At 50.1% G+C, this 24,530-nt stretch overlaps 1 protein-coding gene across 8 annotated transcripts; it reads left to right on the top strand.

Annotated features, from left to right (window-relative positions):
* BTBD2 (BTB domain containing 2) lies at nt 1-24,148 on the top strand. Of its 8 annotated transcripts, XM_053372508.1 has the most exons (10): nt 1-208; nt 9,313-9,432; nt 11,089-11,245; nt 12,031-12,136; nt 14,028-14,225; nt 18,364-18,556; nt 20,223-20,310; nt 20,931-21,077; nt 21,420-21,508; nt 22,874-23,027. In XM_053372508.1, exons 1-10 carry the CDS (start codon nt 117-119, stop codon nt 22,914-22,916), a joined length of 1,233 nt encoding a protein of 410 aa, XP_053228483.1. In that variant the 5' UTR covers nt 1-116; the 3' UTR covers nt 22,917-23,027. The 8 variants fall into 8 exon arrangements, with proteins under 8 accessions (XP_053228483.1, XP_053228484.1, XP_053228482.1 ...); XM_053372509.1 differs by lacking the exon at nt 22,874-23,027 and having other exon boundaries at nt 21,420-21,518; XM_053372507.1 differs by lacking the exon at nt 21,420-21,508 and having other exon boundaries at nt 3-208; nt 20,223-20,298; nt 22,874-24,148.
* Nucleotides 24,149-24,530: the final 382 nt, after the last annotated feature.

Below are 24,530 nucleotides of genomic sequence, written 5' to 3' on the forward strand. Positions count from 1 at the left end.
TTGTTCCATCCCTGGGCTCAGGAGAGGAACACTGCAGAACTGGGAGAAGATTCCCAGCGTTATATTGGAATGATTCACTGTTCCTAAGTCTTGGCACTTCTTCCACTGTGCCTCAGATGGAAGGGGGCACTTCCTTAAAACGCCCCTTTGCTCCTAGGGTGGCAACAACTCTGGAGGTGGTAGTTTCAGAGCCGACACAGAAGGACAGGTAATTTATTTATTTCATAATGCTTCGAAAGCGCTCTCGGCGATGCGCACAAACAAAACTGGGGGCAAAGCACCTCCCTTTGGGAGGAGGAAGAACAATGGATGTCAAAATAAGGGGGAGCAGCTACACAAAAACACCACACGCTGCCTAAAATGCCATAAGAAGCTTTGCTGAATCGTGGCTGTGAGATTTTGTACATCAAGTAACAGGGAAGTTAACAAGGCTTGCTTCCAAGTGAAATGTATGCATAGGGATTGCAACGTAATAGTCCCTCTGTGTATGGGGGGGGGGGACGGGGGACTCGGCAGGTCCAGATTTATTTTTAGTTGTTTTTAATCTGCAGGCAGAAGCTAGCTCTCCTTTACCACGTCTGTTCATCCTGTGGTCTGCAGCAACCTCTAGTGTTCATTTGGTGTGTTTCTTTAATGAAGGAAGGATGACGCTCCCATTACATTTCCTTTCCACTGTGGAAATTTCAATGCACTATGCACTGAAAGCTGTATCAAACTATTTGAAGCGGTTATGGCTTTAAAGAATTCTGGTAAGTGTAGTTTTGATGATGGAACAGCCTCCCTTACATGGTGGACTCTCCTTCAATGGAAGTTATTAAGTTATTAAGCAGAGGTTGGCCGGCCTGCTGTCAGCATAGGAGCCAACTCCTAGGGATTGAGGTCCCTTTGGTCCCCCCAATAAAATATTTGAGGGATCTGCCCCCCCCAAAAAAGTTGAGGTGAGTTTCCATTCAAAGTGTGTGTGTGTGTGTGTGTGTGTGTGTGTGTGTGTGTGGACTTCCGGGTTAGCGCCATCGGCTAATGGCGGATTCCCTCCGAGCTCCGGAGGGAATCGGCTCCGCAGGATCCGGGTCTTGCCGCTGCGGCGACGCGGGGACCCTCAGAAATCACAGGCGCTGAAGCCTGTGAACTTGGTGACTCGGCGGGCACCATTTGCGCCCCCTCGACCCGCGAAGGAGCCTTTTTAAAGGCTTCGGAACGGGGGACGGGGCGCGGTGCTGAGAGTCAACTGCTTCTCCTGCGGAGTGAAGCCGCATGCCATGGTCGGAGAGCGCTGACTTCTTCTTGTGAACAATTGGACTCTAAAAGCAACAACCCGTGAGTAATACGGAAATTGGATTTGTAAAGAAAAAAATTTTTTTGAATCAGGCATGATCGGGGAAGGCGCAAACAGGAAGTCCGTCTCCCCGTCTTATAAATAATCTAAAGCAAGGACTAGCTAACTAAGGTCGAGAGAATTTCTTCTTCTTTATTGGGTAAAAGACATTAATTTCACTATTTGGCAGTATAAGTAATTTCACTGGAGGATAAGAGCTAATTTTGAGAGCTGAAGTGCCACCCCCCCGGACCCAGGAGTGATCCGCGAGAGAGCCTGTTGAGGAGATATAGAAGAGTTTGACAGCTGTCAAATTAGCTGTCAAGAAGGAAAAAGAGAACTTTGTTTCTGCTATCTCTGCTGGATATATTTGCTACAATTTGGTTATATTTTGTTGAAAACAAGGAAGAACTGATACAAACTAACTTGATTTTTGGATTTGAACTGGAAGGAAGATAAAGTAACCAAAATCCCTCTAGAGGGGATTTTGGGACATTACAAGAATGGCTGAAGGAGGAAAAATTCAAGCTAAATTGGACAGAGTGTTTCTTCTCTTGGGAAAGTTACAAGGCCAAATTGATGTTTTGGCTACAAATGTTGCAACTCTGGACTTAACAGTAAACAAATCCATTGAATTTGATAAGGACTTGACTCATGAAGTCCATGCAGCTGGACAAGAAGAGGAACTTGAAAGATTTGAGAGTGTGGAGAAAGAGATATATGTTGTTTCTGAGGAAAAGGAAGGAGGAGATGTAATGTTGCAGATGACAAAGGAGAGCCAGAGGCCTGACATGATGGCTACAAAGGAAAATAAGTACTGGATGATGAAAATCTGTTTTGAATTGAAGATTGAAGAATGGAGAGATCTCCTTATGTGGAGATCTGAAGACCTATGGATTACAAATTTGATTAAGGTGAATTTGCTTAAGGTGGAAGTTGGAGCTTTGGGGACATTTGGACTTGAAAGGAATAAGAAACATGATTCGGGCTCCACTTTTAAGTATGGAGGTCTGGCTGGAAGAAACATGGATCCCGTTGGGCCAGAGCTTCTCCGAGATCTGGTGTTTAATATTAAGGACTATAAAAAAAACCGGCAGAGAGGAATTGAGAGAGAATTAAGAGCCTCGGACGTGAGATCTCCAGGCTGATAGTAGACTAAGACTGATGGACATTTGTTGGGGATCGAAACCGGGAAAGGGGGGGGTGGAGTTTGGGAATCCAAAGGGTGTATAATTACAATCTGTTTTATTTTTATTTTATTTTGTTATTTGTATGAAAATTGGGGAATTCGTAGAAGGGAAATTGGGTCGACGTTAGAAAAATGTTTTAAGAACGAGTATTGATGCATAAGTATTGTGTTTAAGTTTGGATAAGGCAAAATTGCTTTTTTAAAATGAACTAAATAGAAAAAGGTTAAAATTAGGGATAAGAACTTGCTGAACTAACATTTTGAATTGGAATATAAGAAGGGGAGGTGTGGGGAAGTCAGGGAAATATGTTATAGAAAAATAAGGATTGTGAACTTTATGTGTTTTTAAACCTTTTTGTTTTTCCTTTTTTGATTCTTTTTTAATGTATTAAAGTTGAAAATTTCAATAAATATCTGTTTAAAAAAAACAAAGTGTGTGTGTGTGTGTGTGTGATGTTATGTGATTATGTGGGGTGGAGCTCATCTCCCTCCCCAAAGGACAATATTTTATTCAAGTTGGCACCCCTGCCTATCAGAGACTCTCTAGCTGAGATCCCTGCTTCGCAGGGGGTTGGACTAGATGATGTTTGGGTGTCCCTTCCAACTCTAAAGATCAGGAAGAACTTTCTGACAGTCCAAGCCGTTCAACAGCGGATCGTTCTCCCTTGGGAGGTGGTGGATTCTCCTTCCTTTAAATCGGAACCAGTGAAGGTCCAAATGTCTGGAGGCAGTTGGAGGATGGATGGCGGCTAACGGATTGAGGATGAATCCTGACAAGACAAATGCTGATTTGGGGGAACAAGGGGTGGGTGGGTGGGACTTCCTGGTCCTTCATGGGGTAACTGTGACCCTAAAGGACCAGGTGCACAGCCTGGGGGTCATTTTGGACTCACAGCTGTCCATGGAGGCGCAGGTCAATTCTGCATCCAGGGTGGGTGTCTGCCAGCTCCATCTGAAACCCTCCCGGCCTGCGCCCTGTCTCACCAGAATGGTCCATGCTCTGGTTTTCTCCCGCTTGGACTACTGCCATGTGCTCTCTGTGGGGCTACCGTGGAAGGTGACTCAGAAATGACAACTAATCCAGAATGCAGCAGCTAGACTGGTGACTGCAAGAGGCTACTGGGACCATATACCGTACTGACCTGAATATAAGCCTCACTTTTTCCCCAAATTCTGACTGTGAAAAGTTAAAGTGTGGCTTATATTCATGACCCTATGGGATGTAGCCAGGAGCGCGCAGCAAAGTGGTGCCTGCCCGGTGCATAGTCTCCTGCCCTCTCCCTCAAAGCCGGGTGGGGAGAGCGAGGATGGGGAAAGGCCTGCAGCGGCTTATATTCAGGTGTTTTTTTCTTTTCTCCCCCCCCCCTCCAATTTTAAAGGTGCGGCTTATATTCGGGCCAATATGGTACCACAGGTCCTAAAGGATCTTCATTGGATCCCAGTATGTTCCATACATAACGTTTAGAGCCCTAAATAGCCTCGGCCATCTATGCCCAAAGAAGCGTCTCCACCCCCATCATCCATCCCAGACACGAGATCCAGCTCCGAGGGCCTTCTGGTGGTTCCCTCCCTGCGAGAAGTGAGGTTACAGGGAACCAGGCAGAGGGCCTTCTTGGTGGTGGTGCCCGCCCTGTGGAACGCCCTCCCATCAGAAGTCAAGGAGATAAATAACTATATTTCAGAAGACATCTGAAGACAGCCCTGTATCGGGAAGCTTTTTAATGTTTGATGTTTTATTGTGTTTTAATATTCTGTTGGAAGCAACCCAGAATGGCTGGGACAACGTAGCCCATGGGTAGGCAAACTAAGGCCCGGGGGCCGGATTCAGCCCAATCGCCTTCTAAAGCTGGCCCACGGACAGTCCGGGAATCAGCATGTTTTTACATGAGTAGAATGTGTGCTTTTATTTAGAATGCATCTCTGGGTTATTTGTGGGGCCTGCCTGGTGTTTTTGCATGAGTAGAATGTGTGCTTTTATTTAGAATGCATCTCTGGGTTATTTGAGGGGCCTGCCTGGTGTTTTTGCATGAGTAGAATGTGTGCTTTTATTTAGAATGCATCTCTGGGTTATTTGAGGGGCCTGCCTGGTGTTTTTACATAAGTACATAGCTGTCAACCTTCCCTTTTTTTGCGGGAAATTCCCTTATTCCAGTGCTGTTTCCCGCTGCTTCCTGCTGCTATCCCGGATTGTTAGATATCCTGTAGTCTGTCCCCGGGACAGGTGAGGCTGCTGATCCCTTATTTTCAAATCTGAAAGTTGACAGCTATGCATGAGTAGAATGTGTGCTTTTATTTAAAATGCATCTCTGGTTTATTTGAGGGGCATAGGAATTCTTTCATATAGTCTGGCCCCCCCACAAGGCCTGAGGGACAGTGGACCGGCCCCCTGCCGAAAAGGTTTGCTGACCCCTGGCCTTAGCTGAATACAGTGGTACCTCGGGTTAAGTACTTAATTCATTCCGGAGGTCCGTTCTTAACCTGAAACTGTTCTTAACCTGAAGCACCACTTTAGCCAATGGGGCCTCCTGTTGCTGCCGTGCCACCGGAGCACCATTTCTGTTCTCATCCTGAAGCAAAGTTCTTAACCTGAAGCACTATTTCTGGGTTAGCGGAGTCTGTAACCTGAAGCATATGTAACCCGAGGTACCACTGTAGTAGTAGTAATAGTAAATAATAATGATACAGTAGTACCTTGGGTTAAGAACTTAATTCGTTCTGGAGGTCTGTTCTTAACCTGAAACTGTTCTTAACCTGAAGCACCACTTTAGCCAATGGGGCCTCCTGTTGCTGCCGTGGCACCATTTCTGTTCTCATCCTGAAGCAAAGTTCTTAACCTGAAGCACTATTTCTGGGTTAGCGGAGTCTGTAACCTGAAGCGTATGTAACCCGAGGTACCACTGCATCAAGAACAAAGTTGTCATCGTTATCACCCCCATCATTCTTCCCTGGCGGTTTCTAAGCAGAGGTCGGGGATGCTTCAGCTGCATTGTGTGTGTGGGGCGGGTCAGACTGGATGACCCCTGGGGGCCCCCCTTCCAACTCATTCGACGATTCATGGGGGCGGGGTGCCCTTTTAGGCAGGCCTCCCCCACCCCTTGCGCCTTTCGCCGGGGTCAGACTGGATGACCTTGGGGGTGCCCCTCCCCACCCCCACCCCCGCGGGCGCGTGTCTTTGGCGACCCTCCCGGCGTCACGTCTGAACGTTCCCCGCCTCCCTCGTCCTCCTCTTTCCCCGCCTCCTCTTGGCCCTTCTTCCCTCCTCCTCCTCCGCCGGCCGCCGCCCCTCGCAAAATGGCGGCCGGCGCCGGGCCCGTGGCGGGCGGAGGCCTCCCGCCGTCTTTTACCTCAGCCGCGGCGTCGCCTCAGCAGCAGCAGCCGCCGCCGCCTCCTCCTCCTCCGCCTCAGGCCGGCCCGACAGCCGCGGCGGCGGCGGCCTCCTCTTCTTCTCCCCTCACGCACAACCACCGCGTCGGGAACCCTCTGCCGGCCTCGTCGTCGTCGTCGTGTCCGGCGGCCCCGGCCCCGGCGTCTCCCGCTTCGCCGCCCTCTCCGCCCGCTCCCCTTCCTCCTCCTCCTCCGCCTCCGCCGGCCTCGTCGTGCTCGCTGGGCCCCCGCGAGCCGGCCTACAACTGGCAGGCCACCAAGCCGACGGTGCAGGAGCGCTTCGCCTTCCTCTTCAACAACGAGGTGCTCAGCGACGTCCACTTCTTGGTGGGGAAGGGCCGAGCGGGGGCCCAGCGCCTCCCCGCCCACAGGTAGGAGGAAGGAAGGCGCCCCCCCGAGTCGCCATCCAAACGCCCCCCCCCCATCTTGGAGGGCAGCCACCCCCCACCTCAAAAAGGGTCATTCGAAAGCACGGCCCCCCCCGAGTCGCCATCCAAACGCCCCCCCCCATGTTGGGGGCCCACCTCAAAAAGGGTCATTGGAAAGCACGCCCCCCCCGAGTCGCCATCCAAACGCCCCCCCCCCATGTTGGGGGCCCACCTCAAAAAGGGTCATTGGAAAGCACGGCCCCCCCCGAGTCGCCATCCAAACGCCCCCCCCCCCCATGTTGGGGGCCCACCTCAAAAAGGGTCATTGGAAAGCACGGCCCCCCCCCGAGTCGCCATCCAAACGCCCCCCCCCCCATGTTGGGGGCCCACCTCAAAAAGGGTCATTGGAAAGCACGGCCCCCTGGATCATGCAGAAGCAACCCCCCCTAGATTTTTATTCACGTCGGAGCCCCCCTGGTTGGGGGCAGAGGAGCGTGGGCGTAGCCAAGCCCCCCCCTCCACCGAATCAATAGAAATGCATAAGAACCTACCTATGGGCTCTTGGGTACCCCATAAAGGAAAAAGGGTTTTGTTTACAACGCCCCCCCCAATAACAAATCCTGGCCAGGCCCATGCCTAGGAGCCCCCCCCCCCAATATCCCACGCCCTTTTGAAATGGGGAGCAGCGGGAGGGGGCTTGTTGTTGTTGTTGTTTATGTATTTGGGGGCAAGGGTGGGGCACAAATGAATGATCACAGCATTGGCGTTTTTATGTTGTGGTTTTGTGTTGCAACCGCCCCCAGGGCCGCGGGAGTAGGCGGTGTGCAAATTTTATGAATGAATGAATGAATGGATAGTATATTTGAGGGGGGGGGGTCGTGCACCCACCCGCACCCAAGTCAATGGGCATTGCCATTCAGATAGTGTGAGTGCACTATGTCTTGTGATCAGTTATACAGGGCAGGGCTTATCTGCCTCCTCCCCCCATGTTTTATTCAAATTAGGACCCCTGGTTGGGGGGCAGGAAGGGAGGAACACCCCCCCCACCGCTGACCTACTTAGAGGGGCGTGGAAAGAGGGGAGTAGGGGGCCTGTTGCAGAGCCATGGGCCTTTTTCAAGGGGGAGGCTGAGAACAGTTAAATTTGGTGGGCTCTTAAGGGCAAGTTATTATTGGGGGGGGCAGGTTACAGTGGGGTTTTGAGTATGATTGGGGGGTGGAGAGAACTGTGCTGTACACATACCCCCCCCCTCCGTAGGCTGTCATTCTTTGGGTGTGATGGACTTGGCTGTTCTTTATACCGGTAGCTGTTGTTTGTTATGAAAATATGGGTAAAGTTATGGGACAGGAAGCTGGGGAGAGGGGGGCAGTTGTGGGTCCGAGAGAGGGGTGTGTGTGTGTGTGTGTTTGTGATGGGTAGGGCAGCTGCTGGAGGCTTTTGCTGCTGAGAAGGGCAAATGGCTGTGCAACCCGCAAGGAAGCATCTGTGGGATGGGGTTTAAAGAGGATGCTGAAGGTCCCGGGTTCAATTCCTGACATCTCCAGGTAGCTGTGAATATTCCCTGCCTGGAATCCTAAAGAGCTGCTGCAAGCCCGTGTAGGCCCTACTGAGCTATAAGGCTGATGCTTAGGTTCCCATGAGGTCGCAAATGCTTCCTTGCTGGACTGTGTTGTTGTCTTATGCTATTGATTTTGTTTTTATGAATTATGGATCTCACTAGGATTTATCAGATTGCATTATGCTGTGGGATTATATTTAATGGGAAGCAGACTAGAAACAAAATGAGTTTGCTTATTCGCAGCTGGCTTTCCTGATGCACCTGCAGGCAGAGCTGTAAGCTAGCAAGGAGTGAGCTCCAATTTTGGCATGTTAGAGGTTCCGAGTTGTGGCTGGTTACACACTTGCTACCCAAAACTAGGGGGAAACTTGCCCTGGAAATATGCCACCATAATTCTAAATTACCTAGGTCCACTGATAGCTTTATTAGGAGGGCGCATGCAGAAAGGCCCCAGGAAAGATGCAGCCAGTCTGCGTTCGGCTTTTCGGCTTGCTTGCTTTTGATACAGAACTATTTGTTATTGGACAGATAAATTGGTTGATTTCGAACCACAAGGATGTTCATTCTGAGCGTCTGGTTGTCCCTGGCTTTGGGCAAGAAAAATGATCCAGCCTTTAGGTGGAATGGATTAATTTCTACAAGTGTTTTACGTCATGCGTTTTCTGAGCAAGCATGTTTCCTAATTGGTTGCTGTAGCAGTTAAAAGCATATCTGTTTGCAAATAGAGCTTTTGTAGTACCCAGGAGCGTAATCAAAAAATCCCATCTGATCTTGCAAGCTCCTGTGCCCTTTTACACTAGGGAACTGATATCTGCTTAGTGTCAGGGCAGCAGTTGTGGTCTGAAAGGTTTCTGCCTGGTTCTCTCTCCCTCTCCCTCCGTGTGTTAAGGACACTAAGCAAGACCATTGCCTTGAAGGTGGAGGGTCCAGAACTTTGCAGAAGCAAAGGCTGGTAGCTGCACATGGCAGCTGGATGTTGCTCCCGTGTTTAGATGAAGTAAAAGCCTGTTGGGTTTTACCTAAGTTCTTAATGCAGTCTAAATACTCATAACTTGCACTGTAAAACAAACAATTTATTCTGCCATTAATTACAATGCCTGAATTTGGAAGTCATGTTTTTATTTGTGCTTCGTTCTTTTATGTTGAAAAACACCTTTTGACAGCCTGTTTGAAGGGCTAAAGAGCGTAGTTTTCAATACATTTGTGTAACATCCAGGTATCACATGGTTGTTAGGGTGCCTGATAAGTTGATAACAACCACAATGTAAAGAAACCTGATCTAAGTCTGTTCCTTTTTTTAAGAATTGTTTTTGTTGCTCTGTTGTGTGAGCTGTGCACCAGAGGTTCTGAGGAGGAAGAGTAACTTCAGGGCAGCACACTGTGCAATACGGTTATAGCAAAATCTTAATTTGTGGCTCTTGTTGTGGGGAATGGATGAGAATCAGAGTGCAATCCAGTCAATGCCGGAACCTTCTTGTTTCTTCTTCCCAAATGTCAGGTTTGTGCTGGCTGTGGGCAGTGCGGTCTTTGATGCCATGTTCAATGGCGGGATGGCTACAACGTCCTCCGAGATAGAACTACCCGACGTGGAACCGGCTGCCTTCCTTGCTTTGCTGAAGTAAGCCCCCGCTTCCTCAGGAGGAACACAGTTCTCCAAAGAAACACCAGGCAATCGCTCTCCAGGGGCTGGGTTCTAAGAGTGGAGCGCTTGCTTCCCTTCTGCTTTTTTAAAAAATTATTTTTTAAAGGCACTAGCTCTCATGGTTATAGAGAAATTTGGGGGGAGGATACTCCAGACGCCAAGCCTTCAGATTCTGTGCAACACCTTAAAGTGGCCTCCTGCCCCACAGCCGGCCTTTGCTTTTCTGTTGAAGTTCTCTTTTCCATCTCCCTCCTTTCTGTAAGTCCTTGAGCAGATTAAACCCTTTTCTCTTACGAGGCAGCAGGGCTGTGCTTCTGAGACCAGGGCAGCCTTAAGAGACTGGGAGATTTGTCTTTAAGGTTGTCCCTTTGCCCCTGGGCCTGCCTTCGCCAACATGGTGCGCTCCAGGCATTGGTTGGGGCTGATGGGAGCTGTAGGGACCCCAAGGGTCTTCCAGTCTGACCCCCTGCTGTGCAGGAATCTCAACTAAAGCATGCAGGACACATGGCCATCCAGCCTCTGCTTAAAAATCTCCAAGGAAGGTGAGTCCACCACCTCTCTAGGGAGACCGTCCCACTGTGGAGCAGCTCTTAATATCAGAAAGTTTCTCCTGATGTTGAGTCAGAATCTCCTTTCTTGGTTCTTTGGTTTGGGTCCTGCCCTCCAGAGTAGGAGAAAACAAGCTTGCTCCCTCCTCCATGTGACAGCCCTGAGCTATTGGAAGATGGCTCTCATCTCTCTTCTCAGTCTCCTCTTTTCCAGACTAAACATGCCCAGCTCTCTCAACCGTTCCTGATAAGAGAAGCTCCCTGATTAATCCCATGGCATCTACAGCCAGGGGGTGAGGAAAAGACCCTAGCTAAATTAGACAGGACCAGCCTCCTGACTCTGTATGAGGTAGCTTCCTGCATTACTAGAACGGAGATTTTTGTGGGTGAGAGAGTTTTAATGAACATTTCAGCTCCAATGTTTTTGGCTGCAGTCCACAAGGAGTTTGTTTTATTTCATTTATTGTTTATTTCTGCAGTTTGTCGGTCCTCCTTTGTCATGTCGACCTGACCCCCTTAGGCAGTTTCCAACAGCTCACTAAGTACAATAAACACCTTAAAATGTAACAGTTGTTAAAATCAATCCAACTAATAAAACAAGCATAGACGTACAGCATAAAAGCAAATAAGAAGAGTAAGTTACTCCCAGGGGGTGGAGTGTGTGTGTGTGTGTGTGTGTGTTTGTGTAGCTCGTGGAAACCAAGCTTTTAAATAACCCATGGAAAGCCAGACTGAATCTAATGAATATACTTTTTAAAAACAAACAAAAATTGAAGGTCCAGGTTTGTTTGAGATGCAGTATGGTGTAGTGGTTAGAGTGCCGAACTCGGTCTGAGGATAGCCAGGTACAAATTGCATCGCACCCTTTTAGTCACAAAGCTTGCCAGGTGCAGTTGAACAAGTCACTACCTCTCAAGCTAACATTATCCTCATACCCCCCCCCCCAACCTCCGATTTATGGGCACGGAGAACCCTTTCTCCCTAACAGCCAGCTTATTCCATGCTAGTGCTGTACCTTAAGTCAAAATCCTTGTTTTTAATTGCAGCCGTGCTTTCTTCCTGCCCTCCCTGCTCTCGCTCCCAGGTTTCTCTATTCGGATGAGGTTCATATAGGCCCGGAGACCGTGATGACGACCCTTTACACCGCTAAGAAGTACGCCGTCCCCGCGCTTGAAGCCCACTGTGTGGAGTTCCTCAAGAAGAACCTCAGGGCAGATAACGCCTTCATGCTCTTAACGCAGGTATGCTTGCACAGGAGGTTGTGTGCTGGCAGAGGCTGTCGCGAGTGGTAGTCCCAACTGATCTGGAGGGCGCCAAGTTGGAAAAGGTGGTGTAGGCCATGCCGGCTGACCTCAGCTGACCCCCAGTTCTTTGCTGAGACAATGCCTTTCAAACTCTATGGGGAAAGGTTGCACCATTGGGAACTTCTTAGTTCAGAGAAGATAATGTCAGTTATTATTATTTTATTATTTATACCCTGCTCATCCAGCTAGGTTGCCCCAGCCACCCTCGGCGGCTTCAAACACATATGAAAACATAGTAAAACATCAAACATTTAAAACTTCCCAATACAGGGCTGCCTTCAGGTGTCTTTTAAAAATTGTGTAGTTCTTTATCTCCTTGGCATCTGATGGGAGGGGCTGTTCCACAGGGTGGGTGCCACCACTGAGAAGGCCCTCTTGCTTAGGTTCCCTGTAACTTCACTTCTCACAGTGAGAGAACCCCCAGAAGACCGTCAGAGGAGGACCTCAGGGTCTGGGCTGAGTGATGGGGGTAGAGACTCTCAGGTATACTGGGCTGAGGCTATTTAGGGCTTTAAAGGTCAGCACCAACACTTTGAACAGACTAGGAGGCATTGAAGATCCTTTAGGACCAGAGTTATATGGTCCTGGCGGCGGCCGCTCCCAGTCACCAGTCTATCTGCCGCATTCTGGCTGCTGCCCTCCCTAGAGTTACCCCCTCCACACACATTTTAATTAACCTTGTATATTTTTATTTCACCTGCTGGCTGATGGCTGTCTTTCAGGCCAGACTCTTCGATGAGCCCCAGCTGGCAAGCCTTTGCCTGGAAAACATAGATAAGAACACATCTGACGCCATCAACGCAGAAGGCTTCACAGATATTGACCTTGGTGAGTCGTCCACTTTGCAGGCTCAGTGGGGATCGTAGTGTCGGTCGGTTGCTTGGCTAATTCTCTGTACTGCTTGGGTTCTGGCTTCCTGAAGGGCTGGAGCTGAGCCTGTGTAATAAAGGAAAAGGCAGGGGACGCTGTACTATTCACAGAACCCTCCTTGAGCGTTTTCAAATTCATGATAAGTTGCTAGTCCCCATGGCTGCAAAGTATGCTGCCAAACAGTTCATGCAACACCCAGCAGGGAGAAGTAAGACTTCCGGCAAAGGGGAGGGAGTTCTTGCTGTGCCCCTGGGCAGATGTGCATAATTACAAATCTGATTCCTGCAGATTGGCACAGCAGTTCATGGTTGTTGTGTTGTGTGCTGGTGTGTGTGCATTTGCTGTTTGGGATACAAGCCTTTGAGGGTCCCAAGTTGATCCCAGAAACAGCCGATTGAGGCTGTGCCAATTTGCGTCTGAGCTGAAGCACCCCTTTGGGCTGCCGGTGGGGAAACTCAGCATGATTGAATGCTCCACCGTACATATTCCTGCACATAGAAAGCTTGTGCATCAAGGGTTTTGGCCTTGCCATATCCCTACACCCTACTTTTCCATGTGCATTGTGTGTCTCGTTTATTATATATTTTAAATGCATGCAGGGGCATTTAAGCATGCAAGTTTGAAGCAAAACGACACGTAAGCCAGGAGACAAGCCTCATTGGTCGGTATTTTGTGTCCCAGCTCAGTCGTTCTCTCTGTCAGGCGGCAGAGAGGACATTCTGTCCTTCCGTCTTCCACCAGCCGAATGCCACAATGCCCATTGTCTGGCGCACACAGGATGCTTGCCAACAGAGGTCTCGTTTGTGCTGCTACATTCCTCCCAAGCCTCGCAGGATGAAAAGGGCGAGTGGGAACAGGGCAGGGCAGCCAACAGTAGCAGCGGGGGCTGGCTTGCCCCACGTGCGGCCTTCCTCCTTCCGTCACGGCGTACCTCTGCATACGTGCAGAGACTGATCAGGGCAGATTTGAGCCCTGGTTCTTCATCTGTGGCAGCGATCGTCAGGCTGCTTTGGGGAAAAGTTCTGGTCTTCTTGGCAAGGGGATCGGATTGAGAGAGCCAAGCTCCCCGCTAGAACAGCCAGCCTTTGCTGTGTCGGGAGTGTTGCTGTTGCAACTCTCTGAGCTTCCTGTCCCACTGACCTGGTGATATTTCACCCAACAAGGTGCTTAACATGTTAGCTCGGGTATCCCTGGGTGTTGCTGAACTACAGCTCCCATCGTCCATAGCCAGCCCAGGGATGGCAGGAATTTTACCCCCAGTGGGGTTTTGGGACTGGTGCGGAGAGTACGCGCTCAGGTCTGAGCACTGAGGTTGACAGGACCTGGCCTTTGCCCTCACCTGAGAGCTGCATTTGCCCCAGAATTCTCTGCGACTCAGAGCAGTTGGCTCAGTTTGTGAAACTTTTCTCAAAGCTGTCTTTCAAAAACCGGTGAACCTCCCAGGTTCCTTCCTTTCCTGGATGAAAGAACAAATGGCAATAAAAACAGCTCCACGCCGTCCCTGTTTGCCCTGATGTGTGGATAGGGGAGCCTGTGACCCTTCAGGGGGCAGGGGGCGCCAGCTCCCAGAAGCCCCAGCGTTGTCAGTGGTCAGGATGATGGGAGTTGGAGTCCCGTCAGCATCTTAGATGCTGCAAGAAAGATACAGCATTCCTTCTGTGTGCAAGAAATGGGAGCATGCCTCTTCTCAGATCAGGGATGAGGAACAACCATGAGCTGGCAGCTGGTGTGGCTGGTGGAAATGGCTGCCCAGCAACATTGTGGAGAGCTGTGGCTGCCCCTCTTCCCTGCCCTCAAGCCCTGTATTGCCAGGGCCTGCAGCTGACGCCCCACTCTCCTTGCCCGACAGATACACTGGTGGCTGTCCTGGAGAGGGACACCCTTGGCATCCGTGAGGTGCGCCTCTTCAACGCGGTGGTCCGGTGGTCCGAGGCCGAGTGCCAGCGGCAGCAGCTGCAGGTGGTCCCAGAAAACAAGCGGAAAACCCTGGGCAAAGCCCTCTCCCTCATCCGCTTCCCCTTGATGACCATCGAGGAGTTCGCAGCGGGTAAGCGGGTAGCCCTCCCTTGAAATCCAGGGGGTCTGGAGACTTAGCAGGTGAACATCACAGGACCCTAAGCGGCTGCCATATCCCAAGTCCAGGGTGTCAGCCCTGGAGCCCTTTCAAGCCCTGCCTGGAGATGCTTGGGCTTGAACCCGGGACTTTCCCCTTTTGGGCCACTCCAGGGAGTATCATAGCTGAACGAAGTCGCAAGCAGGATTCAAAATGTAAGCAGCAGAAGGGAAAGGTGCAGATTGCAATAGAGGAAATAACTGTGGGGTGCAAACGTGTCACATAATGCAGCAGAAAAAAGGGGTGGGAACTAAAACATCATGGAGTTAAGGGTTAAGGAAAATAAGTATTAAAGTTGAAGTTTTTTTTTAAACAAAATTCTGAAATTTAATAAAAAAGTAATATGAAAAAGAGCCTGGGACCTTCTGGAAATCAGGTGCTGTACTGCCAAACTCTAGGGTTCTTCCCCAAATGTAAATTAAGATTCTAGTCCTCATGGGGGGGGATTGTCTTACGCCAAATCAGACCTTTGGCCCATCCAGCTCAATATTGTCCACACTGACTGACAGTGGCTCTCCAGGGATTTGGGCAGGAAGTCCTTCTCAGGCCTACCTGAGGGTGTCTTTGGGGATTGAACCTTCTGCATGCAAACAGGGTGCTTGCTCTCTTTCACAGAGCAATGGCTAGTCCTGAGTCGCCCTGTGGGTTATTTCACTGGAAGCTGTTTCGGCCCCCTGCCCTTCTCCCCAAGGCTGCTTGCGGATAAATAAAAGCCATTCAAATAAATGTGCAGAGTTACGTGTGCTGCCAGCTCGCGCAGCCCCACAAATGCCTCCTGGGAACAAAGAGGCACTTTTGCCGCTTGTTGTGGATGGCAAATATCGAGGGGGAAGCCAGGCAGTGATGCGGAGCAGGAAATATTCCTCTGCTGCTGCCGTTTTTTTTCCCATGGGAAAATTCAGTTTCTAAAAAAACGGATTAGTAACACAATGGAAACTACAGTAGTCAAACTGGTTAGTTTCCATGTTCTAATGAACGGCATCTTTTAAAGATCTCTTGTGGGCTTCTCATGAACACCTGGTTGGCTCAGCGTGAGGGCAGGATGCTGAATCAGGTCCCAGCTGATTTTGAGGCAGCGTCAGGAAGTTTTCCAATTTATTCCCGCCCCTCCTTGAAAACCCACATCATCAGTGGGGCTGGCTCTGGAGGGCAACTTGAGGTGCTGTGACAGAAGGGCTCAGGATGCTTGCAAGAACCAGAGGGCTCAGCGGATTGAGCATAGCGCCCCCTTCTCTCTCTCTCTCTCTCTCTCTCTCTCTCTCTCTCTCTCTCCCCCCCCCCCCCAAATCCCTGGTTGTTGATACTAGTTCATTGACTGGTTCATCAGCAAAAGTGAAGGGGTTTGTGGCTGGAACATGTAGGAATGTGTAGGACAGTTGGTGCTGATAACTCCCAACGTTGCAGTTTTGATCTCCTTCATGGTCCCTTCCAGATCTGCGATTCTATTGTTCTATTTATTGCATCTACATCCCACATTTTCTCCCAAGAAGCACATGCTTCTCCCTCCTCCTCATTTAATCCCCGCAGGGGATTAACTGCAAGGAAGGTTAGGCTGAGAAGCAGTTACTGGCCACAAGGTCGCTCTGTGAGCTTCATGGCCAAGCGGAAATTCGAACCCTGGTCTCCCAGATCTTATGCAACACTCCAGCCACTAGGCCACAGTGGCTGCTGCTGCGAGGAAACTATTAGCAAACCACAGTTCCCGGGATTACCTGGGGAAAATTGTGATGGTAAAAAGTGGTATAAGAGTGCTGTAAATGTATACAGTGGTACCTTGGGTTAAGAACTTAATTCATTCTGGAGGTCTGTTCTTAACCTGAAACTGTTCTTAACCTGAAGCACCACTTTAGCTAATGGGGCCTCCCGCTGCCGCCGCACCACCAGAGCCCGATTTCTGTTCTCATCCTGAAGCAAAGTTCTTAACCTGAAGCACTATTTCTGGGTTAGCAGAGTCTGTAACCTGAAGCATCTGTAACCTGAAGCATATGTAACCCGTGGTACCACTGTATTGTGGATGCAGCACCCGCTGGCTTGGCTCTAACCGGGTATTTTGCCAGCACGCGATGAGGCGTCCTTGGCAGCCATTCTCCAGCCAAACATTCACACACACTACTTGGGGGCGGAGAATCCGGCCTCTGCGGTCAGGATCTTTCTAAACAGACTAGCAGCTGTGCTGCCGCCACACCTTTCCCTCCAGAGCAAATATTTGCTGAAGGGCTTTGCGGCCAGGAACTGTTGGCAGCACACAAAAGCTGTGAAGCAACTGCCCCCCCCCCAGGCAGTGGATTTTGGATAAAGTGTGAGAGTGTATGATGTGGGCAGGAGGACACTGTCCATCATAGAATCACAGAATGGTAGAGCTGGAAGGGACCCCCCAAAGGTCATCCAGCCGAGCCCCCTGCAATGCAGGAATCTCAGCTAAAGCTTCGGGACAGAGGGCCATTCCACCTCTGCGTTAAGAAGGTAAAGTGTTGAGGGGGAGGGCCATTGCTCAGTGGCAGAGCATCTCCAGGTGGGATGAGAATGCCCTCTGTCTGAAGCAAAGTTGGAAGGACATCTGATTCAGGGATTGATAAGGCCAAGGGCCACATGACCTGAGGCACATGACAGCGGTGGGCGGGGCCAGAGGCTAGTGCCTGTGCATACTACTACTACTACTAAGTTTATATGCCACCCATCTGACTGGGTTCCCCCAGCCATTCTGGGCAGTTTCCAGCAAAAGTCAGATAGTTGTTTATTTCCTTGATGTCTGCTGGGAGGGCATTCCACAGGAGGTGCCACCACCGAGAAGGCCCTCTGCCTGGTTCCCTTTAATCTCATTTCTCACAGTGAGGGAACCGCCAGAAGACATTCAAGGTGGACTTCAGTGCCTGGGCTGGACGACGGGGGTGGAGACGCTCCTTCAGGGATACAGGGCCGTTCAGAGCTTTAACACCCAGCACTTTCAGTTTCATTAGATGACCCTGATTTCTAGTATTGTGGGAAAAGGAGAGGGTCATTTCTCCTGTCCTTATTTTCTTCATGTCGTGTGTCAGCTTTGTAAGCTCTTTCCTAGAAACAGGGAATTATTATTATTATTATTATTATTATTATTATTAATTTGTATATTGCCGTATGCCCGCAGGTGTCAGGGCAGTTACGACTATACTTGGACTTAGCTCCCCATAGCAATCTGCTCCGTGACCCTGAACAGTTGCCCAGACATGTTCTCCCTTTTTTTCTCTCGGGTAAGAACATCCTAAAGAGTCCTGCAGCTGGATCAGGGCGACAAGGGGCCCACCTCATCCAGCCCCCTGTTCCCACATTGGCCAACCAGATGCCTCAAGGGGGACTCTCAAGCAGGACCCGGGCGCAAGAGCAACTCTCCTCTTTCGTGATTCTCAGACCCTGGTATTTGGAGGCATTTACTTCCTCCGACAGTTGGGAGAGAGTATGGATGCAGGAGCTCGTAGCCATGAATTGCCTTCTCCTCTAATCCTCGTTTGAAGTCACCCAAGTTGGTGACCATCCATGCACCTGGCAGGAGCAAATCCCACAGTTTAAACTGCACAATTAAACTACAAAATTCCCTTCCGGAGTAATCTTGGCCGGATGTGACTTGGTTGTGACAATTCAATATTTTTACAGGTTTTTTAAAAAATGTAGTGCTTTATATCTCGCGACTTGCTGTCATCTTAATCAATTATAGTCTAGTAATGATTTGTTGCAATCATTGAAGGTGATTATTTAGTGAGAGTTTGAGAGTTCATTTTGCTGCGTAATATTATATTCCAAATGGATTATCGAACATTACGTTATTCGGTAGAAGCTGTTTATTTTTCATTACGACTTGCTTGCATCAGACGGGGTTGCTAGAAGCTGCGTGAGCTTCGTTGTGCATTTTGTTGTTTCTTCAGCTTGTAAATGGCCTCGTGCAATATGGAAAGGCAGCGTACAAATTAAAAGCGAAATGAAATTAGAAGGACAAGGGTAGGCGGTCAGGGAGGGACCAAGTAAAAAAATCAAAAAATCAGTAAACGTGGTATTGAAGCTCACTCTGTCCTTCTTGACATTTCCTGCTGCCTTTCCCCAGGGCCAGCTCAGTCGGGCATCTTGACCGACCGCGAAGTGGTCAGCCTGTTCCTGCACTTCACCGTCAACCCCAAGCCGCGGGTGGAGTTCATCGACCGCCCCCGCTGCTGCCTGCGGGGGAAGGAGTGCAGCATCAACCGTTTCCAGCAGGTGGAGAGCCGTTGGGGGTACAGCGGGACCAGCGACCGGATCAGGTGAGACCTGGGGCCCTGACGCCACTTGCCTGCTCCCCAGCAGAGAGGCTTGTCCAGCTGGGTTGGAAGGGAGGCTTCCGCAACACCTAGAGCAGGCACCGGGGTTCCCCAGGTCCTGGCGCCTTCCAGGCATTGCCAGACTACGACTCCCAGCAGTCAAGGGTGATGGGAGGCAGGAGTCCAACGTCTGGAGCGTCTGAGGTTCTCCATCCCACATTTAAAAAGCAGCATTTCCCTTAAGGTCCATAAATAGCAACACCCTAGAGGTCCCGGGCCCTAAGGAAGTCAGATTAGCCTCAACCAGAGCCAGGGCCTTTTTAGCACTGGCCCCAGCCTGGTGGAACGCTCTGTCTCATGAGACCAGGGCCCTGCAGGATCTGATTTCTTTCCGCAGGGCCTGTAAGACAGAGTTGTTCTGCCTGGCCTTCGGCTTGGAATTAAATTGATCCCCTCCCCCTCTTCCTTTTTCCTTTCTCCTTCTGTGATGGAACTCCTATTTGGGGACTTCCCTAGCTTTTTTCTGACCCACGTAGGACCAGTCTGGATAGTTGGCCTTGGTGAAGACTTGACGTTTTCATCCCCCCCAAAGTTTTTGATTTGTATTCCTACTGTAACGAGGCTGCATTTTAATGTTGTATTTTAATCTTGTTTCTAAGTTGTATTTCAATCAATTGTTTTTATACCAGTGTTAGCCGCCCTGAACCCGGTCTTGGCTGGGGAGGGCGGGGTATAAATAAAATTTAATAATAATAATAATACTGCAAGCAAGAGATGAAAGAGCACCTCTCCTGAGAACAGGGAATGCATCTTATTAGACCAGGGGAGGGGAAACCTGTCACCCTCAAGGCAGTGTTCGAGATTCATCAGGTGCCCAGCACACTTTGCACCTGGATATGGGCCGTTTGCAACCAAGTGAAGATGCCTGGGCACTAGGATGGCTTCTGACGTCTCCACCATCCGGGGATCCTTGGATCGGGACTGTTTTCACACACTAAGGTCCCATCCTGTAGAATTCTATCAGATATATTTTATCCGCCCAATTGGAATGAATTTCAGCAACCAAAATGCTTTTTTCTGTGCATCCCGAGCAGGAGCGGTGAACAACGATACAGCAAATTGTTGTCACTTGTCTTTGCTTCCCGCCCCCTGCCCTGCTCACAGTTGTGAATAATATCCCCATGTTATGAATGGTCCATGTCACCGTTAAGAAAAAGAGGTCGGCATAGGCCAATATATATGTAGGCTGTCCCTGGGTTCTTCTTCTTTCAGTTCTCAATGTTTTTTAGCTTGCTCAAGGCATCTGAACCAGCCAGATGTTTAACTGAGAATCCACAGCCAGTCCCTCATTTTAAAAACAAGACTTTATAGCTGTCTTGCTCAAAAATGGCAACTAGACATTCCATTTTGGCGACTGTAACCTTGATTTAAGGAGCCTTTTGGCACCCAGCTTATATATCTGAGTTTCTAACACTGCCTCCATGAGTTGCTGGGTTCCTCCTTGCGCTGGCCCCTGACCACCTTGGCTGCCGTGTCAGGGATGCTGCGAGCAGGTGTCATCTGCGAGACCCCCAAGCACACACACCCCCCCGCAGAGCAATCTTCGCTTGCCTGTATCCAGCAGGATTCTTCTGTGCTTGATGCTCGGTTTCCCTCTCCAACCCTCCAGGTTCTCTGTCAACAAAAGGATATTTATCGTCGGATTCGGGTTGTACGGATCCATCCACGGCCCAACAGATTATCAAGTAAATATACAGGTAGAGAACTCTCCAGGTTTTGACTTGGGGCAGGGGCGGGCGAGGTGGGGCAAAGATGAAGATCTGTGAAAGGGGCCAGGCAGGTGTACAGATAAAAGGGGGATCTGCTGAGAAAGAGAGGAAGGGAGAGGGGCGTAACTGGCTCCCATCTGCTTTTCCGTCTGTCCACCAACTGATTTGGTGGACACTAACACTTTTTAGATGCTTGTTTTTGAAGAAAAGTGGGGCATCCAGTGGCTGATCCCATAGCAAAGGAAAAACCCTGGAAAATCCAGGGTGGATTGACTTTTATTTTTAAAAGTATTTCATATTGTTAAAAACAACTGTGTGTGTGAGCGCAATACTTCAGAGCAGACAGCATTGGCAAGACCAGCTGCTTTTGGACTAAACTCCCATCCTCCCTAGCTAGCAGGGTCCGTGGTCAGGGATGATGGGAATCGTAGTCCCAAAACAGCTGGAGGGCCAGGTTTGGGAAGCCCTGGGCTAGGTGGACTCGGAGTTCTGGTTCCGTAGGCCAGGGAGAGGAGTTTACATTTTCATTTGCAGAGATGTCGTGAGTTTAAAAGGTTTCCCTTTCTTTCTCTTTTCCCCTTTCTCTTGGTCCACTGCCTGCCCCCCAGATTATTCATACCGACAGCAACACAATCCTGGGCCAGAATGACACCGGCTTCAGCTGCGATGGGTCTTCCAGCACTTTCCGGGTCATGTTTAAAGAGCCCGTTGAGATCTTGCCCACTGTCAGCTACACAGCCTGTGCCACCTTGAAGGTAACTGCACAGCTTTTTCTGCCCTTCAGGGAGAGTGTGAAAACATTCCAGGTCCTTTTATATTTGGTTTTGAAGACGTGCTTTGTCCTGGCTTGGGAAGGTGAGGAGGAGGGGGACCGCCACAGGTCACCAAGGCTGGTCTTGTGGCTCACTAGCTGCCTGTTCCTTTTATTATTTTATTTTAAAAGTTTATTATTCCATTTATATCCGCATCTTTTGTACAAGCTTCTTGCTGCTCCTCTCCATTTTATCCTCGCAACAAGCCCGCAAGGTAGGTTTGGCTGAGAGATGGTGACTAGCCCCAAATCACCCATTTCTGTGGTTTTGTTCTTGTTTTCATAGTCTTGGGCGAGTAGAATGGCAAGTGGGCTCCTAACGGTGTTAGAAACTCGAATATATAAGCCAATCGCCAAAGGGTACCTTAAACTGAGGTATGTCTAGGTGCCTAACCCCCTCCCCCCAATGGTGTTTGTATAGTGGTAATAGTTGTTTGCATTTCATTTCTATACCGCTTTATATTGTAAAGTGAAAATCCCAAAGCGGTAGGCAGCACATTAAAGCATCAAATAAAACATTCCAGAATAAAACAAATTCAAATTTCAAGGAAAATCTTTTCAGCTGCCTCTCTCAGGGACATTTGGCTTTCCCTCTATTTATTTACCTACTTAATTTATAGAGCTTTCCCATAGCAGAAGGGCTCTAGGAAGGCAGGGTGGCGTAGCAGTTAGAGCGTCAGACCTGGGAGATTGGGGTTCAAATCCCCCCTCAGTCATGAAGCTCCCTGGAGTCAGTCCCAGCCTCTTAGCCCACCTCACAGGGTCGTTGTAGGGGATTAACATGGGGGGGGGGTTAAAGCATGCAATCCTTGGAGAAAAAGGTGATAGTTAAATGTAAAAAAACCAGCTCTTCTGCTGACCTGCTTAAGGAAGCTGGAGGTGTCAGTAGCCCACCTGGTGCCCAGAGATCTCCATAGGGTCGCAATTGGACTTGCGCCAGTCACAAAACGGGCCTGGTGCCTGAGTAATTTCTAACAGTGGTTCCTAAATGTCCCCCCCTCCAACATGGGCCACGCTTTACAGCTAGCCCCAAAATCAGACACAGGTCTCTTGTGTGTGTGGGGTTGAAAGCCTTGTAATTGCTCCGGTCAAAATCGCAGCTGTGGAGCTCACCAACCTAAGCGGCCTCGGCCCAGTATACCTGAAGGAGTGTCTCCACCTCCATCGTTCTGCCCTGACACTGAGGTCCAGCGCGAAGGGCCTTCTGGCGGTTCCCTCGCTGCGAGAAGCCAAGTTACAGGGTACCAGGCAGAGGGCCTTCTCGGTGGTGGCACCCGCCTTGTGGAACGCCCTCCCACCAGATGTCAAAGAGAAAAATAACTACCAGACTTTTAGAAGACGTCCAAAGGCAGCCCTGTTTAGGGAAGCTTTTAATGTTGGTTATTGTATTTTAGTGTTTTGTTGGAAGCCGCCCAGAGTGGCTGGGGAAACCCAGCCAGATGCGCGGGGTATAAATAATAAATTATTATTATTATTATTATTATTATTATTATTATTATTATTACCACCTCAGCTTCGGGGGGCTTTAAAAAGAGGATTGGACAGATTTGTGGCAGAGAAATCTATTGATGGCCTCGGAAAATGCCTCCGAAAACCCCAGGAGGGGAGAATTGCTCTTGTGCTTTGAGTCCTGTGTGAGGGTTTACCCCTTGGGGCCTCTGGTCGGCCACTGAGAGCAGGATGCTGGCCTGGGGCCTGACTGCAAGACTGCTGACATGCTCTCTCCCTTCTCTCTCCCAGGGCCCCGATTCTCACTACGGCACCAAAGGGCTCCGCAAAGTGATCCACGAGTCGCCGACGACGGGCGCCAAGACCTGCTTCACCTTCTGCTACGCCGCCGGCAACAACAACGGCACGTCCGTGGAGGACGGACAGATCCCAGAGATCATCTTCTACACATAGGGGCCGCCGCGGGGGGATAGCTCGCTGCCGGGCGGACGGCCATGTGCTGCTGCCCCCCCTCCTCCCGCCTCATCTCTCCCCCCTCCATGCGCACCCCTTGCGTGTCCTTCCCAGCTGAAACCGCAGGCCGTCCTCTGCCGTGCTGGCAGGAGGGCTGCTAGCCGGGGCTGGGGACCCAGCGGGGCCGACACCGGGAGCCCACTGACGGGACGATTCGCTGGCCTGAGTCGGGCCGGGACGGCGGCTAGCAATTCCTTCTGCCCAGGCCGGCAGCTCGGCTCTACCATTGCATCGTGAACGTAGCCGCTTCTACATCCAGCTGTTGCAGTGGGGAGGCGGGGGCAGACTCGCTCTTGCGGATGGACAATCCCTGCCAAAGGAAGCCCCCCTCTGTGCCAGGATCAGGCCGGACAGGGGGATGCGGCAGGGCAAGGAGGAAATGTGTTTCTGACGGCTGGTCACCTGGCAAGGCTTGACCCAGAACGCCCTGGCCAGCCCAGGCTGCTCCTGCCCTCGCCGGGCAACTACCTTATCGTGTCACGGGACAGATTTTTTGGGGAGGGACTCATCCCTGAACGCGAGGCAGTGGGGGTGATTCGCAGCCACAAAAAGACTTGCCTTGTTTGAAGAGTATTGGGAGTGGCTGAAGTCCCTGGACTCTGATCGTCAATATGTTGCTTGCTGCTAATAATAATAATATAGTGCAACTCAACAATGCATTTTACTCTTCTACGGTCTCCTTTTGAGTCTGGTTCCCATTCACAAGCTGGTGCCGTGACTGCTGATTTGCTCGTTTGGGGGTTGGTTTTCGAGCTGGGGCTACGGTGAGCTGCGTTTCCCAAAAACCCAGCAGCCAAACAGGTTTAAGATTCCCCATCCCTAGAAAACCCTGGGCGTCTTGGTGACCTGACAGAAATGCATCAAAGCTCGAAGGCTTTTGTGCTAAAGGTGGGATCCCCACCAGCACTGATGGGACAGTTCGTTTGCCCATTCCACCCCCCCCCCCCCCGTGAAATCTCCTGCCTGTGGAAACCTGCAAGCAATTTGCCTTGGGTACGCAGCTGTCATCACCTGAACCCTAGCTGTGCTCAAAAGCTGGCGCTGCTGAGCTTTTTTTAAAAAATAAATGCAAAAAGTTTATTTGTGGTAGAGCACCCAGTGCAAGTCCCTATGTTTGTTACCTGCACTTGTGAGCCTCAATATGGCCAGTATGGATAATGGAGCCATTCCTCAGCTACAAGCTTCTCATCGGTGCAAAAGCCTTTGTATGTCTCCGGCTTCTTCCGAAGAGTGCGCTAGTGCATGTTGCTGCAGCAGTAGCGCATCAATTTTGGAGGGGCTTTCGACTGCCTCTCTTCATTTGCTCTCCACCCCCTCCCTTTCTTGAGCTGTGTACATAGACGCCCCCCAGTCTGTATATAGAGATCACTGAATAGGTTCCAAACACAGCTACTGACTTTTTGGGTGGCTGAGTAGCTTAAATTTAACTGCAGTT

The sequence above is a fragment of the Podarcis raffonei genome, chromosome 18 (genome assembly GCF_027172205.1).
Source record: "Podarcis raffonei isolate rPodRaf1 chromosome 18, rPodRaf1.pri, whole genome shotgun sequence".
Taxonomy (NCBI): Eukaryota; Metazoa; Chordata; class Lepidosauria; order Squamata; family Lacertidae; genus Podarcis; species Podarcis raffonei.